The sequence below is a fragment of the Diospyros lotus genome, chromosome 13 (assembly GCF_014633365.1).
Source record: "Diospyros lotus cultivar Yz01 chromosome 13, ASM1463336v1, whole genome shotgun sequence".
In the NCBI taxonomy this organism is placed as follows: Eukaryota; Viridiplantae; Streptophyta; class Magnoliopsida; order Ericales; family Ebenaceae; genus Diospyros; species Diospyros lotus.
In genome coordinates, this window is record NC_068350.1 from 17,213,925 (window position 1) to 17,229,778 (window position 15,854).

A 15,854-nucleotide genomic window follows, 5' to 3' on the forward strand; every position below is an offset into this window, starting at 1 on the left:
AAATCCTTGCTCGCCGAGCTTCATGAAGCCCAAAGAAAGGCCGAGGGCATTGAGATGTAGCTAAGACAAGCGCATCAAAGAAATAAGGACCTCGACGAGCAACTCCGCCGGGCGAAGGATATGTAGGAGCTGGCCAACTCCAAGCTCACCAGTGAACTAAATAAGGCTAAGGAGGAGCTACGAAAGGCCAAGGACAAGCTGAAGCTGGCTGAGGTATAGCTGCAGAAGGCTAAGGATGAGCTGAAGTTAGCTGAGGACAGGGCTAAAAAATGCGAGCAGATGGCGAACGCGACCATCGATGAGATTAAGGCCGGCATAGAGGCCCGGATAGACCAAGCACGCAAGGAAGCCGTGTCTGACACTTGCTCGGGGTTCCTTTACACTCTGTGGTTGAACCATCCTGAGATGGACTTCTTTGGTGAAGAGGCCGTCGAGGAGGTAAAACAGTACGCGATTGAAGCTGTTGAGGTCGCTGAGGCTTCTACCCCGCTGAACTCATCCGAGATCGCCTCCCTAGCTGCAAACGTCGAGATCCAGCCAACCGAAGCTGCCGAGGTCTATCGAACGAAAACTGCCGTAGTCTAGCCCACCGTAACTACTGTTCCTAGCTAAGCTCCTTTTTGCTTTTCTTTTTACTTGCTTTGTAACATATGTATTTCATTAATGAAATCCTCAATTTTCTGAACTCACGCTTCTTGCTTTAATTTTGCAACGAACTTAAGCCAATTAGTCTCAAAGTTTAAAAAAGACTTAACTAGAACAAATCTTCATAATATAACTTAAGTCGATCTTCCTGACTTGACTTTCACATGAGCTCCAAGATCTTGCATATTTGGATAAGCTCAAAGGTATAACTTGGAAGAAGTCTTCAAGAATAGAATTGAGAACGATAAACCCAGATAGATCCAAAGAATTCCCACCTCGCAAATTAGCAAGTTTAAAATAGGTCATCGACAATAGACGTAATAACCATCAATGTGTGTCTAGTAAAGTGTGATCTTCCAAACTTTAGGCAAATTAAGACAACCCTTAGATAACATTGTTGGCAGGACTTCGCTTAGCAAATGAAGTGTGAGCTGAGGCCCTATTAATTTTCAGCAATTCTCAGCTCGTTGTTAACCAAATACGGGGTGAATATCAAGCCAGGGACACAAAAATGGTAGCATACTTGTAGAAAGTACGCGAGCTCCTGGCTGCCTTTGAGAAGTATGAGATACGCTATATTTCCCGATCTCAAAACTTTCACGCAGATGCACTGGCCCGATTGGCGATTGCCAAAGATGTAGAATTCTTGGGGCGATATCAATAGAGTTCTTGGCTACCCCGATCACAGATCAGCAAGCCAAAATTCTAACGATTAACGTGCCCTAAGGCTCATGGCTGAATCCCATTCTAGATTACCTCCAAAATGAGAAGCTACCGGAAGATAAGTTGGAAGCACGAAGGTTGAGAGCTCGAGTAGCTTGGTACTGCATTTACGACGATAGATTATATAAGAGAGGGTTTTCAGCCCCGCTTCTGAGGTGCATTGATGGCACTGACTGTCAAACCGTGCTGAAAGAGATTCACGCGGGTCACTGCGATAATCATGCCAGAGCACTTTCATTGGCGCAGAAGGCACTTCGACAAGGGTTTTACTGGCCCACAATAAAGCAAGATGCCATAGAGCTGGTCAAGAGATGTGACAAGTGCCAAATGTTTGCTAAAGTCTCGCGAGCTCCTCTAACCTACCTAAAGCAGATGAGCAGCCCATGACCTTTTGCTATCTGGGGTATGAATCTGATTGGGCCGCTTCCAACAGGTCGTAGAGGATGCAAGTATGCCATAGTGGTAGTTGATTACTTCACTAAGTAGGTGGAAGCCAAACAGCTTGCGCAAATCTCTAGTTCAAAGGTACAAATATTCATATGGGATAATATTATTTACAAGTTCGAAGTTCCATGGTAAATAGTGATGGACAATGGAACCCAATTCACCAGCGAGCAGTTCATTCAGTTCTACGAATTGCTAGGGATCTAGAAAAGTTTCACCGCTGTGGACCACCCCCAAGCCAACGGACAAGTTGAGGCTGTGAACAAAATAATCAAACAACTCTTAAAGACCAAGCTGAAGGCTAGAAATGGGGCTTGGGTGGAAAAATTACAAACGGTACTCTAGGCCTATCGAACTACAGCTTGAAGCACCATGGGGAAAACCCCATTCTCGATGGTGTATGGGTCCGAGGCCATGATCCCAGTAGAGAATGAGGTGACCAGCCACTGGAGGGTCACCTTCAATCCAAATGATAACTACGAGCTGCTGGCGGCAAGCCTTGACCTACTCAAAGAGGCGAGAGATATAGCCCGCATGAGGGTCGCCATTTATCAACAAAGGGTGGCACGGTACTATAACAAAAAGGTCCGGATTCGACGCTATAATGTCAGAGACTTGATATTGCGCCTGATACTTCCCGGAGCTCGCAAAGCAAGTGAAGGCACTCTTGGCCCTAACTGGGAAGGACCCTTTATCATCAAGGAAAACTTGGGAAATAGAGCATATCATTTGGAAAATATGGATGGAGCTATTCTCCCACTAGCTTGAAATGTGGAGCATCTCCGTCCTTACTACCAATGAATGTAATTATTCTGACTTATGCTCCAAATTTCTATTTGCAAGTAATTTTCATGATTCTGATTGGAATTTATGAATTACACTTTATTTTTATTTGATTGAATATCTCCAAAATGAGGGGTTGAGAAACCATGGTTTGCTAGCTGGGGCCCATTCAACTTAGCCACCGTGTTATGGTTTGTGATTTAACTGAGCATTCATCTTAGTCCCCTCTCAGGTCGTGGTTTACGAGCTGAGACCCATTCCTCTTGACTTAATGTCATGGTTTGGCACCTACTGAGCAACCACCTCTATCTTTAAAGCTAAATGATCATTAGTAGGGGTCCTTTCATCTTGACTCAAGTCACAGTCTGTGACCCACCTAGATGTTCCCTCTTAGCTCATTAAACTTGTAAAAAACCATGGTATGTTAGCTAGGATTAACCCATGATCCACTTAGGCATATAACTTGGCAACGCAAGTCGAAGGTTCACTAGTTGAGGTCCTTTCATCTTGACTCAAGTCATGGCCTGCGACATACCTGGGTGTCCCTTCCTAATTAATCAAACTTGTGAAAAACCATGGTATGTTAGTTGGGATCAGCCTATGATCCGCCTGGACATATAGCTTGGTAATACAAGTTAGTCAAATGCAAGCAATGGTATGTCAGCTGAGGTCGCAGTAAAATCTACCTAGACATATATCTTGGCAAGGTTATCATTGTGACCTATATGTTACGTTATGAAGGACGTGTTAGCTGAGGTTTGTCTTAATTTGCCTAAGTATGGCTATTTGTGACCTACCGAACACGCATCTTGATTGTCAATTATTATGCTCATCAATCACGAGCTGTTCAGCCATGGCATATTAATTGAGATCTTAAGATGATCTACTTGGACGTACCTCTCGACAAGGTTTTCAATATGATATTGTTAAAGACGTGATTAGTCTACATATAGCTCCCAAGAGGGTCCTTCCGAGCTTTCTGGTTCCTCTTCGGTTGGTCTAGTGAATTCAGCGATAAAGTTTGCCAATGCTTGCCCCTTTATTGTTGTCCTCGGTTAGTACCCTATATCGAATTGGGCGAGTTCGATGGCCCACTTTAGTAAGCGACCTGAAGTGTCTGGCTTTTGCAAGATTTGCCTTAGTGGGTACTTGGTCAGGACTTCAATCTGATGAGCCTAAAAATAAGGCTGTAGCTTCCTTGATGCCATTACTAGGTAATAGGTTAGCTTTTCCATTGATGTGTACCTTGTCTCCGCATCGACCAAGCTCTTGCTAACATAATACATGGGGTGTTGCACCCCTTTATCCCCTCAAACGAGGGTTGCACCGAGAGCATACTAGGATACTCCCAAGTATATAACCAGCTTTTCTCCGTCTTTAGGCTTAGCGAGGAGCGAAGATCGTCCCATATATTCCTTCAGCTGTTGAGAAGCGAACTCACATTCTTCTGTCCATTGAAAATATGGTGCATTTTTCAGCAGCTTGAAGAATGGGGCACATTTATCAATTGCTTTAGAAATGAATCAGCTTAGGGCCGCAACCTAGCCGTTGAGGCTTTGCACTTTTTTTTTCGGACGGGCGACCTCATATTGAGCAAGGCCTTTATTTTCTCCGAATTGGCTTCAATGCCTCTATTATTTACCATAAATCCTAGAAATTTTCCAGAGGCTACCCCAAAGGTACACTTAAGGGGATTGAGCTTCATCTGATAGCTTATGAGGACCTTGGATATCTCCCCCAAATCAGAAGCGTGATCAGTCACTTGTTTTGACTTTTTCAACATGTCATCAACATAGACTTCCATGGTCTTGCTGATAAGCGCCTCAAACATCATGTTCACCAATCTTTGATAGGTTGCCCCGGCATTCTTTAGCCCAAAGGGCATCACCTTGTAGCAATACAACCCCCGATTAGTAATAAACAAGGTGTGCTCCTCGTCGCTAGGGTTCATGGGGATCTGGTTATAGCCCAAGTAGGCGTCCATAAAGCTGAGGAGCTGGTGACCAACAGTTGCATCCACGAGCTAGTCGATTCTTGGGAGAGGAAAGTTGTCCTTTGGGCAAGCCTTGTTTAGGTCGATGAAGTCGACACGGGTCTTCCACTTCCCATTTTTCTTCTTTACCAAGAATGGGTTAGCTACCCAAATTGGGTAGTGGGCCTCCCTAATGAACTCGTTTGTTAAGAGCTTATCCACTTCTTCTTTAAGAGCGGCATAACACTCAGGAGTCATTGGTCTCCTCTACTGACGCACTAGCTTGTAGCTAGGGTCTACATTAACCCTGTGCGACATAACCTCTGGGGCTATTTCTACCATATCCTCATGATTCCATGCAAATACATTGATGTTAGCTTTAAGGAAATTGGTAAGTTGGGACTTTACCTCGGGGGTCAAATTCCTCCCTAGCTTGAGGCATCTTTCCTCATCCATCTCTCTAGCTAGAATGTCTTCGAGCTCTTCCACCAGGTCGGTGGTCCTGTCATAGTTCACGTCACGGGGGTCTAAATCGTAGCTGAAACCCCTTTGGCTGCCAAGCGATGGGTCACTTCTTGCTACGAGATTCACCTTCTTCCCTTTAACCTCCATTTTTATGGCGTCTTCGTTGCAGCGCCTTGCAAGGTGTTGCTCACCTCACACACATCCTATCCCGTTGGGGGTAGGGAACTTGATAGTCAGCGACCTGGTCGAGGTGACCAAATCTAGGTCGTTCATTATCAATTTCCCGAGCACGACGTCGTTCATTGTTAGTCTCCCGAGCACAATGTTATACACCGAAGGGCGGTCTACAATCAGGAATTCCACTAATGTGGTGGCCTGGCGATCTGTATCTCCAACAGTAAAAGGGAGACTAACCCGCCCAACAGGGACCATTGCATCACCCGTGAACCCATAGAGTGGCTTCAGGGATGAGCTCAACTGCTCCGACCCCAGACCCACTTGATCAAAGCAAGCTCTGTACATTACATTCACCGAGCTGCCTATGTCCACTATTATCCTTCGCACTTTGGCATTGCCGATCCAGGCCCGTATAACGAGGGTGTCATTGTGTGTCCAATGGACATCTTCAACCTCTTCTTATGAGAAAATGATATTCTCTGCCATCCTCCTAGCTCGCTTTGCGGGTGTAACTTTCTTATTTGACCCTACCAACAAGATATGGTTAGCCTCATGCACGTACCTATTGTGGGACCTGTGGGAAGTTCTAGGGAGATGAGGTCCACCATGAATTGTGTAGATTGTCCGAACTATTAGTAAGTGTTCATCATCAGGGGGAGGTGGTTGCTGTGTCGGTTGTTGGGTCGGCTGATTGGTCGGTTGCACCACATAGTCCCTTAGCCGACCACTTTTGATGAGGTTCTCAATAGCATCCCTCAAAGCCCAGCATTCAGAAGTGTTATGACCCACCTTTTTGTGATACGTACAAAATTTTTTCTTGTTTCAGAATTTGTCGGGGGTTTTTATTTGGTTGGGCTTCTCAAACTCCTCCCTATTTCTCTCCATGGCGAAGATCCTCTCTCGGGGATTAGACAGGGCACAGTAGCTGTTGAAGTGACCTAATCTCGGAGGTCAATCTTCCATCTCCGCCTTACGAGCCCACTTGGAGACCTGGTTGTTCGAGCGTTCTCCCCGAGCCTCTCTTCATTTGTCTCCGTTATTTCTTTTCTTATTCTAGTTGGAGCCCCCAATCTCTTATTTCGGTCCGATGGGCTTCTTCGAGCCAAAAGCCTCTTCCCACTGAATCTCCTTGGCAGCTCCTTCATAGAATTCCCCCAAGTCTTTAATAGGGGTCCTATAGATGCTCTCATAGAGCTTCCCATCTTTGCGGAGGCTTGCAGAGATCACAGTCAGAATGCTTTCATTGGAGGGATCTTCGATATTGCTCACCTCGCGCCTGAACCTGGCGATATAGTCTTTCAAAGACTCATTTATCCTCTGGAACACCGTGGCGAGGTGACACGGAGGGGCGAACAATCTTCTCAGCGCCTTGTATTGATTGAGAAATCTTCATTGGCACTCCTCCCAACTACTGATACTGCAAGGCGGTAGGCCCTTGAACCAAACTTAGGGAATATCACCCAAGGTCGCTGGGAAGACGCGACATTTGACTAGCAAGCTGGTTGATTGCAAATCCATCTAGACATTGAATGTGTCCAGGTGGTCATAGGGGTCACTGTCCCCATTGTATTATGGCATACTCGGGACTTTGAATCTACGGGGGAGAGGTTCGAGCTCAAATTCTCTAGTGAATGGCGTTCTGTCCCCACAACCATTATTCTAGCCACAAACCCCCTATTGCGCCTCTAATTGCCGGACCCTTTGACACAACTCCTCAACCGTAGAGTCCGGGTCCGCAAATCGTTGGGCTTGCGATCACCTACTTCTTTCCCATTCCGGAGAATGATGATTTGGTGAAGGATAATTATCTCCGATATCCTCTTCACCCAGTGGGGGTCTCTCTTCCTACAGATGGCGAGTCCTACGGGATGAAGGGATTTTTTGTGGTCTCTGGATAGCCTATGCCTTAGCTTGGGCGAGGACCCCGACAACATCAACGAGCTGCATAATCGTATTCTCCAACGCCTCTTGGCGTTGTTGCCAGGCCTGGATCGTCTCCATTCTGGCGGTTGGAGTGACAAGTTAAACAGGAACCCGTGGAGGTATGACGATGGTAACTCCAACCGACAGTGGAATAGGGGCACCCATTGTAGAAACAATGGGTCCTCTGGCTGATGGAACATTCAGCAGTTGATCGCGGTGATTTTCTGGAAAATCAGCCACCGCATCAGAGCTTCGTGTGTTCCTTCCTCTTTCCATGGCAAACGATCAGAGTGTGCCCTTCCTCTAGCGCCAAAATGTCGACGTTCAGAATTAGCCGACCGTGATTCATAGACCCGCAATGAGAAAATGAGCCGAAATACAAGGAGGAAGAACTAAGTAGAAGCAAAGATAAGAGAATTTTACGTGGTTCGACAAGAACGATGCCTACTCCATGACTATTTTCTAGGTATTCCAGCAAAGTAACAGTGTAGTTTATCAGTGTTCTCTCTCTTTTACAATGATGTTTCGACCCCTATTTATCACGAGGGGTGCTTACAATTGCATAAAATACAAAAGTGGAAGAATGATATCATAGAGACAAGATGTCTTTATCAATTCCATAAAACTGGGAGTGGGGCTCCGTATTACTAGGGATTCGGTTTGCATCAGATAAAGTAGGTGGGTTCTTGCCTCCGGTTATTTAGCAGCAATGTTGTTGTGCGACCTAAATAGCTTAACCGGCGAGCTGACCGGTTAGGCCAGCGAGCTTAAAGCGTTGTTGGTAGCTCGTTTGATATGTCACTGAGAGCTCGCTAGAAGCCTTGCTGGGAGCTCGCTGAGAGTTCATTTTGTTTCGCAGTCTGAGCTCGAATTTCAGCGATGTATGAGCTTACCCTGACAAGCTCGACTGAGCCTACTAGACTTTAGGCAATTAGGCTGGCCTGCTGGGTCAAGCCCAGCCTATAAGAAGTAGTGCGAAAAATACCCATAACAGTTCATTAAGTAAACCTTTAAAGTAAAAAGCTTCTTTGATAGCTTGCGTAGCAACAATATATTCAGATTCGATGGTAGAAAGAGAGACAATATGTTAAAGTTGAGACTTCCAACTAATGTAAGAATCACACAAAGTGAACACATAGGAAGATGTAGATTTCTTATTATCTCTATTACCCACATAATTAGAATCCGTAAAACCCTTAAGTTTCACATTATCAGAATAATGTTTATGTACTAAGCCCACATTATAAATACCTTTCAGATATTTAAGCATTCATTTCAAAGCTTCCCAATGATTGGGACCAGGATTTGTTATAAACTTACTAAGAATGCTAATGGCATGAGCTAAATCTGGTCTAGTACAAACCATTAGGTACATCACAAATCCAATAGCATTAGAATATGGAATTTTTCTCATATATTCCTTTTCTTCTTCATTATTAGCAGATTGGTCTTTAAACAAAATGAAATGATTTGCAAGTGGTAATGAAACATGTTTGCAATCATGCATGTCAAATCTTTTCAAAACCTTTAGCACATAAGATGATTAATGCAAAAACAATAATGAATTTGATCTATCTCTTTTAATTTCCATGCCTAAGATTCTTCTAGCTATTCCTGGATCTTTCATATCAAATTCTCTACTTAAGGCATTTTATCAAGTCTAATAATATCTTGAGACACAATATCATGTATAAAGTGCAGTTTAATATCAATGTGCTTAGTGTGTTCATGGAAAACATAGTTCTTACACAAATGGATTGCAGATTGACTGTTTGAATAAACAGTCACATTTTTACTTAAAACACATAGTTCATTAAGTAAACCTTTAAAGTAGAAAGCTTCTTTGATAGCTTGCGTAGCAACAATATATTCAGATTCGATGGTAGAAAGAAAAACAATATCTTGAAATTGAGACTTCCAACTAATGCAAGAATCACACAAGTGAACACATAGGAAGATGTAGATTTCCTATTATCTCTATCACCCGCATAATCAAAATTAGTAAAACCCTTAAGTTTCACACTATCTGATATGAATCAGCTTGCTAAATCCTCACAAGATCTGTTGAGCATTCATGGAGGCCCAATAAGAAGATTGCAAGATTTGGGAATGATTGATTGATTGAGAAGATTGCAAGATTTGGGGTTGATTGATTGATTGGTTGATTGATTAACACAATTTCCAGATTTGGGGTTGATTGATTAACAAGATTGCCAGATTTGGGGTTGATTGATTGATAAGATTGCCAGATTTGGGGTTGATTGATTGATTGGTTGATTGATTGACAAGATTGCCAGATTGATTGGTTGATTGATTGATTGACAAGATTTGCAAGATTTGGGGATGATTGATTGATTGACAAGATTGATCCAAGCTTCCCTTATTTCCTCCTTTGTTTTAAATCTTTTCTATTTTAGATAATTCTTGTTTCTTTATCAGATTATGCTATTTCCTTCTTGTAATCAATTCCTAATATGCCTAGGATTTGATTTATTTCTTTCTAATTTAGAATTTGAATTTAGCTATATAAGCCAATGTAACCCGAGAGGAATTTAGTTTTTGATCAATATTATTTTGTGAGAGTTTTTCTCTTTGGTTCTTCAACGAACTATTTTGAACTTATCAAGATTTTATCTTGTGGCGTTCATCCTTGACTTATCACTCACAACTCTTCTCATCTATCTTGAGTGTGGCGTCAACCATACCTTCTTATACCTTTGGTTCTTATCTCTTTATAGATAACGGGTCAAGGTCCTTTGTTTTCTTTATTATGAATCTGTTTTAGAACGATCCTTGGCAAAGGAACCATTTTTGATCGTTGGGTCTCACCTTCCTTCGTGGGGTTCACATCATTTGGTATCAGAGCTTTGGCTCTAAATCAGGTTTGAACTATCCTTATTTTTGCTTTCATTGTTTAATATCTCTCTTTATTCCAGCACCATTATTTGTTCTTCAAGTCTACAACTTTGCCTATTTCTTGTTATTTATCATTATATATAATAAAAAAAAAAAGTGAGAAGCTGGGAATTCCAAAAAAAAAAAAAAAAAAGGGGATAGTTGGAAATTCAAAAAAAAAAAAAAGTGGAAAGTTGGAAGTTCGCAAAGAAAAAGAAAGTGCGAAATTGAAAATTCAAAAAAAAAAAAAGTACAGAAAATTCAGAAATCAATTGAATCTGAATTAGTTGAAGTGTTACTTGTCATCCAAGTTTTGATTGCATAAAGTGTGTATTTTATCTATTCAGAGCAGTTCGACCCTAGTTGCATCAAATTCATATCTCCTTTCCCTCTCTTTCTTATTCATCGTTCCATTATAACTCTGTTCTTTCGGCTTCTTAAATTCTGCCTATTTTTTTTCGTCCTTTGCGTATTAACCCATTCTCATTATTAGTGATTTGATTGGTTGAGTTTGGATTGTTGCAAGAAAAATTTTGATTCAGTTCATTTGAGTTCAATAAAGAACTAAAAGATGAGGCTAAAGAGTGGAAAAAGGCAAGAGAGTGTGAGCTCATAAGAGGGTAAAAGCCAAGTTTGAGAATACACGAGTGTGAGTGCTATTAATCTTGAGAGGAAACACGTGAGGGAGTGTTTGTGAGGTTTCCTAACTTTGTTTTGCAGGGTATTAAACATGTCTCAAGAGCAAGCTCAGGAAAAGATAGCTTTCAAACTCTTCTTTCAGTCCTTAGAGCAAAAATTTGAACAAATGGAGATGAGGTTTGATAAGATAAATGAGAAAATAGATCAAGTTGAATCTAGTTCACAAAGGGGGCAGCCACCTAGAACTCCTATTGTGCAACGAAGGGAGAGGCATCCACCTAGGTATGATTATGAAGATGACTATGGGGATGACCTAGATGATAATGATCGTACCTCTAATGTAAGTATAAGCTGATTTAGGCGTGGGAATAGAGATAGAGGAGTTAGACATGGAGAAATGATTGATAATAATTTTGATAACATTAAGATGAAGATTCCATCTTTCCAAGGCAAAAACGATCTAGAAGTTTATTTGGAGTGGGAGACAAAGGTTGAAATGGTGTTTGCTCGTCACAACTACTCTGAATTGAAAAAGGTAAAATTGGCCACTGTCAAATTTACTGATTATGCAATTATTTGGTGGGATCAACTTATTTTGAGCAGGAGACAGAATCGTGAAAGGCCCATTGAGACATGGGAAGAAATGAAGGCTATTATGAGAAGGCGATTCATTCCAAATCACTACTATAGGGACTTATTTCAGAAGTTGCAACGCCTTACTCAAGGTTCCAAAAGTGTTGAGGACTACCACAAGGAGATGGAAATAGCCATGATTCGAGCCAATGTGGAGGAGGACCGAGAAACTACCATGGCCAGGTTCCTAGTTGGATTGAACCGTGATATTGCAGATGTGGTAGAATTACAACATTACGTTGAGTTAGATGACATGGTGCACATAGCCATTAAAGTGGAGCGACAATTGAAGAGAAAGGGGCCCACACGAATTAGGCAAAATTCAAGTTCTTCTTCAACATGGGAAACGAATTGGAGTGCAAAGGATGAAAGGCCTAATGTTGAAACCTCGAAAAATAACAAAGATGGAGAAGCACCAAATAAGGTAAAATCTGATACTCCACCTCCTAAAAATAGAGATATCAAATGCTTTAAGTATTTGGGGACAAGTCATATTTCATCTCAATGCCCAAACAAAAGAGTGATGATTTTGAAAGATGATGGTGATATTGAGACCAAAGATGAGTCTGATAATGAGCCCATGCCACCTTTGGAGGATACAAGTGCCCATGTCAATGATAAGGTATGTAGCATGATTGTTGATGGGGGAAGCTGTACTAATGTGGCTAGCACTGGCTTGGTGGAAAAATTGAATTTGATGACTTTGAAGTATCCTAGGCCATATAAGCTACAATGGCTGAATGATTGTGGAGAATTTAAAGTAACTAAACAAGTGTTTGTTTCATTCTCAATTGGGAGGTATACAGATGAAGTTTTGTGTGATGTGGTGCCAATGCATGCGGGCCATATTCTTTTGGGGCGACCATGGCAGTTTGATAGGTGTGCAATTCATGATGGTTATACTAATAGATTCTCCTTTGTACATAATGAAAAACCAATTATTCTTGTACCCCTACCCCCAAGACAAGTGTATGAAGATCAAGTGAGGTTAAAAAAAGAGAGTGATAAGAAAAATGAGAGTGAGAGTTCAAAAGTAAGAGAAACTGAGATGATGAAAAAAGAGAGTGAGAGTTCAAAAGTAAGAGAAACTGAGATCAAACAGAGAGAAAAGGAGAGCAAAAAAGGAAAAGGAGTTTCGGTTAGTGAGGAAAGAAAAGAGAGAAAACAAGTGAACTATTATGTAAGAGAGAGTGAGTTCAAAAGGGCTTTGTTTCTAAATCAGCCTATGATTGTACCTTTGTACAAAGAGGTTTGTTTTAGTACTACTGACCTTAACCCTCTTTGCCGAGTGTTGTTGTTTCTTTTTTGCAGAAAATTGATGATGTGTTCCCTAAAAAGATACCTAATGGTTTCAAGAAAGTTGTATTTGATCCTGGTGATTGGGTTTGGTGGCATATAAGGAAGGAACGATTTCCTATTCAAAGGCGTTCAAAACAACTTTCAAGGGGAGATGATCCATTTCAAGTGCTTGAAAAGTTCTACAAGTTCGATCTTCCGGGTGAGTATCTTGCAAGTGCCACATTTAATATTGTTGATTTCTCTCCTTTTGATGTAGGTGACGATTTGAGGACAAATCTTTTTCAAGAGAGGGGGAATGATGTGAATTAGCTTGCTAAATCCTCACAAGATCTGTTGAGCATTCATGGAGGCCCAATAAGAAGATTGCAAGATTTGGGAATGATTGATTGATTGACAAGATTGCAAGATTTGGGGTTGATTGATTGATTGATTGACACGATTTCCAGATTTAGGGTTGATTGATTGACAAGATTGTCAGATTTAGGGTTGATTGATTGATTGGTTGATTGATTGACAAGATTGCCAGATTGATTGGTTGATTGATTGATTGATAAGATTTGCAAGATTTGGGGATGATTGATTGATTGACAAGATTGATCCAAGCTTCCCTTATTTCCTCCTTTGTTTTAAATCTTTTCTATTTTAGATAATTCTTGTTTCTTTATCAAATTATGCTATTTCCTTCTTGTAATCAATTCCTAATATGCCTAGGATTTGATTTATTTCTTTCTAATTTAGAATTTGAATTTGGCTATATAAGCCAATGTAACCAGAGAGGAATTTAGTTTTTGATCAATATTATTTTGTGAGATTTTTCTCTTTGGTTCTTCAACGAACTATTTTGAACTTATCAAGATTTTATCTTGTGGCGTTCATCCTTAACTTATCACTCACAAATCTTCTCATCTATCTTGAGTGTGGCGTCAACCCTACCTTCTTATACCTTTGGTTCTTATCTCTTTATAGATAATGGGTCAAGGTCCCTTGTTTTCTTTATTATGAATCTGTTTTAGAACGATCCTTGGCAAAGGAACCACTATTGAGCGTTGGGTCTCACCTTCCTTCGTGGGGTTCGCATCACTATCGGAATAATGTTTATATACTAAGCCCACATTATAAGTACCTTTCAGTTATTTAAGCATCCATTTCAAAGCTTCCCAATGATTGGGACTAGGATTTGTCATAAACCTATTAAGAATGCTAACGACATGAGCTAAATCTGGTCTGGTACAAACCATTAGGTACATCACAGATCCAATAGCATTAGAATATGAACATTTTCTCATATATTCCTCTTTTTCTTTGTTAGTAGTAGACTGGTCTTTAAACAAAATAAAATGATTTTCAAGTGGTAACGAAACATGTTTTCAATCATGCATGCCAAATCTTTCCAAAAACCTTTAGCACATAATATTTTTAATGCAAAAACAATAATGAATTTGATCTATCTCTTTCAATTTCCATGCCCAAGATTCTTCTAGCTATTCCTAGATCTTTCATATATAAACACATAGTCTTTATTATGATGTTGGAAAAATAAGCAATAATCAAATTCACTTCTTTTGAAAGAAATTGAATGCACAAAAGAATCAAAACGTTTTTACCATTGTCAAGGAGATTATTTCAAACCATACAATGATTTTTTCAAGAAGCACACAAAATCAGGTTTCCTTTTATCTTCAAAACTTTTAGGTTAAGACATATAAATATTTTCATTTAGATCACCATGCAAAAAAATAGTTTTTACATCAAGTTATTCAAATTCCCAATCAAAGTATGCAACTAATACAAGCATGACACAAATGGTGGTATACTTAACAACAGGCGAAAAGATTTCATTATAGTCAACCCCCTTCTTTTGTGTAAACCCCTTGGCTACTAGTCTAGTCTTAAATCTCACAAGTTCACTCTTACTAGTCTTACACCTTTTTAGGTTTAGGTACTAACTCCCAAGTCTGATTTTTAGAGAGGGAAATCATCTCCTCTTTCATTGCATCTACTCACTTCTTAACGTACTCACTTCTAATGGCCTCCTCATAGGTGTTTGGCTCTTTATCAAATAGTTCTTGATAACTAGCATAGGGTAGGTTAAAATCTGATTCTAACCTTTGAAGCAATCTATGAGGTCTCATTTTTCTATCTCGGGCTAATTGGTAGTTAGATAATGATGGTTGGTTAATGGGATAATCTTCTACTTCTTTTCTCTCATCTAATACAGGTTGGCTTTCACTCTCCACCTCACTCGAGGTGGTAGGAATATGGATACTCAATCTACTTGACTCCTCTTGGTGTTTCTTATTCTCATTTTATTGCTTTTTTTCACTATTTGGTTTTAAACAAGGCATTTCTAACTCATTAAATGTGACATCTCTACTCAAAATAATTCTCACCCCCTTTTGGTTTTTATCCCAAGGTCTCCCTTAAGGTAACCTAGAAAAACACATTTCCTACCTCTTAAGTTCTAATTTTTCCTCATTTTGGTGAGAAAAATAAGACAATCAAAAGTTTTGAGAATAAAATAATCTGCACATTTACCATGCCATTTTTCATGCAGAGTGTCACCATTTAATGCAACAGATGGAGTTAAATTAATCAAATAACATGCAATCATGACAACTTCACCCCAAAGAAATTTATAAATGTCAGAACTAATCATCATGCATCTCACCTTATCAAGTAGAGTCCTATTCATCATTTCTACTACCCCATTTTGTTGAGAGGTGTAAGGAACAATCTTATGACTAGTGATTCCACATTCTTTACATAAATTATCAAAGTCAACATTGCAAAATTCAAGACCGTTATTAGTTCTAAGATATTTTATCTTTTTGCCTGTCTGATTCTCCACTTGAGTTTTTTAATTTTTAAAACTCTTAAAAAGTTTCAAATTTATCTTTTAGAAGACACACCCAAACTTTTCTAGAGAAATCATCAATAATAGACAAAAAATATCTATTACCACCAGATGTGGGATTTGCAACTAGTCCTTATAAGTCTGAATGAATATATTCTAAGACCCTTGTGAATCTATGCACATTAGATGAGAAAGATAATTTATGATATTTACCAAGTGCACAATGGTAACAAAATGGAATGTTAGACACACAATCCTTACCAAATACCCCCTTATCATTAAGAAGTTTAAGTCCCTTAACAATAACATGGGTTAATCTATTGTGCCATTTGTGTGTGACATTAGTGTTGATGGAAGCAACATGGGAGCCTGAGCCACCCATTACTTCAATAGTAGACACAT

General features: G+C 40.2%; 1 protein-coding gene across 1 annotated transcript; it reads left to right on the forward strand.

Moving 5' to 3' along the window:
- Window positions 1–279: 279 nt before the first annotated feature.
- Window positions 280–1,755, forward strand: LOC127788082 (uncharacterized). The gene is made up of 2 exons (XM_052316198.1): window positions 280–555; window positions 1,417–1,755. Exons 1-2 carry the CDS (start codon window positions 280–282, stop codon window positions 1,753–1,755), a joined length of 615 nt encoding a protein of 204 aa, XP_052172158.1.
- Window positions 1,756–15,854: the final 14,099 nt, after the last annotated feature.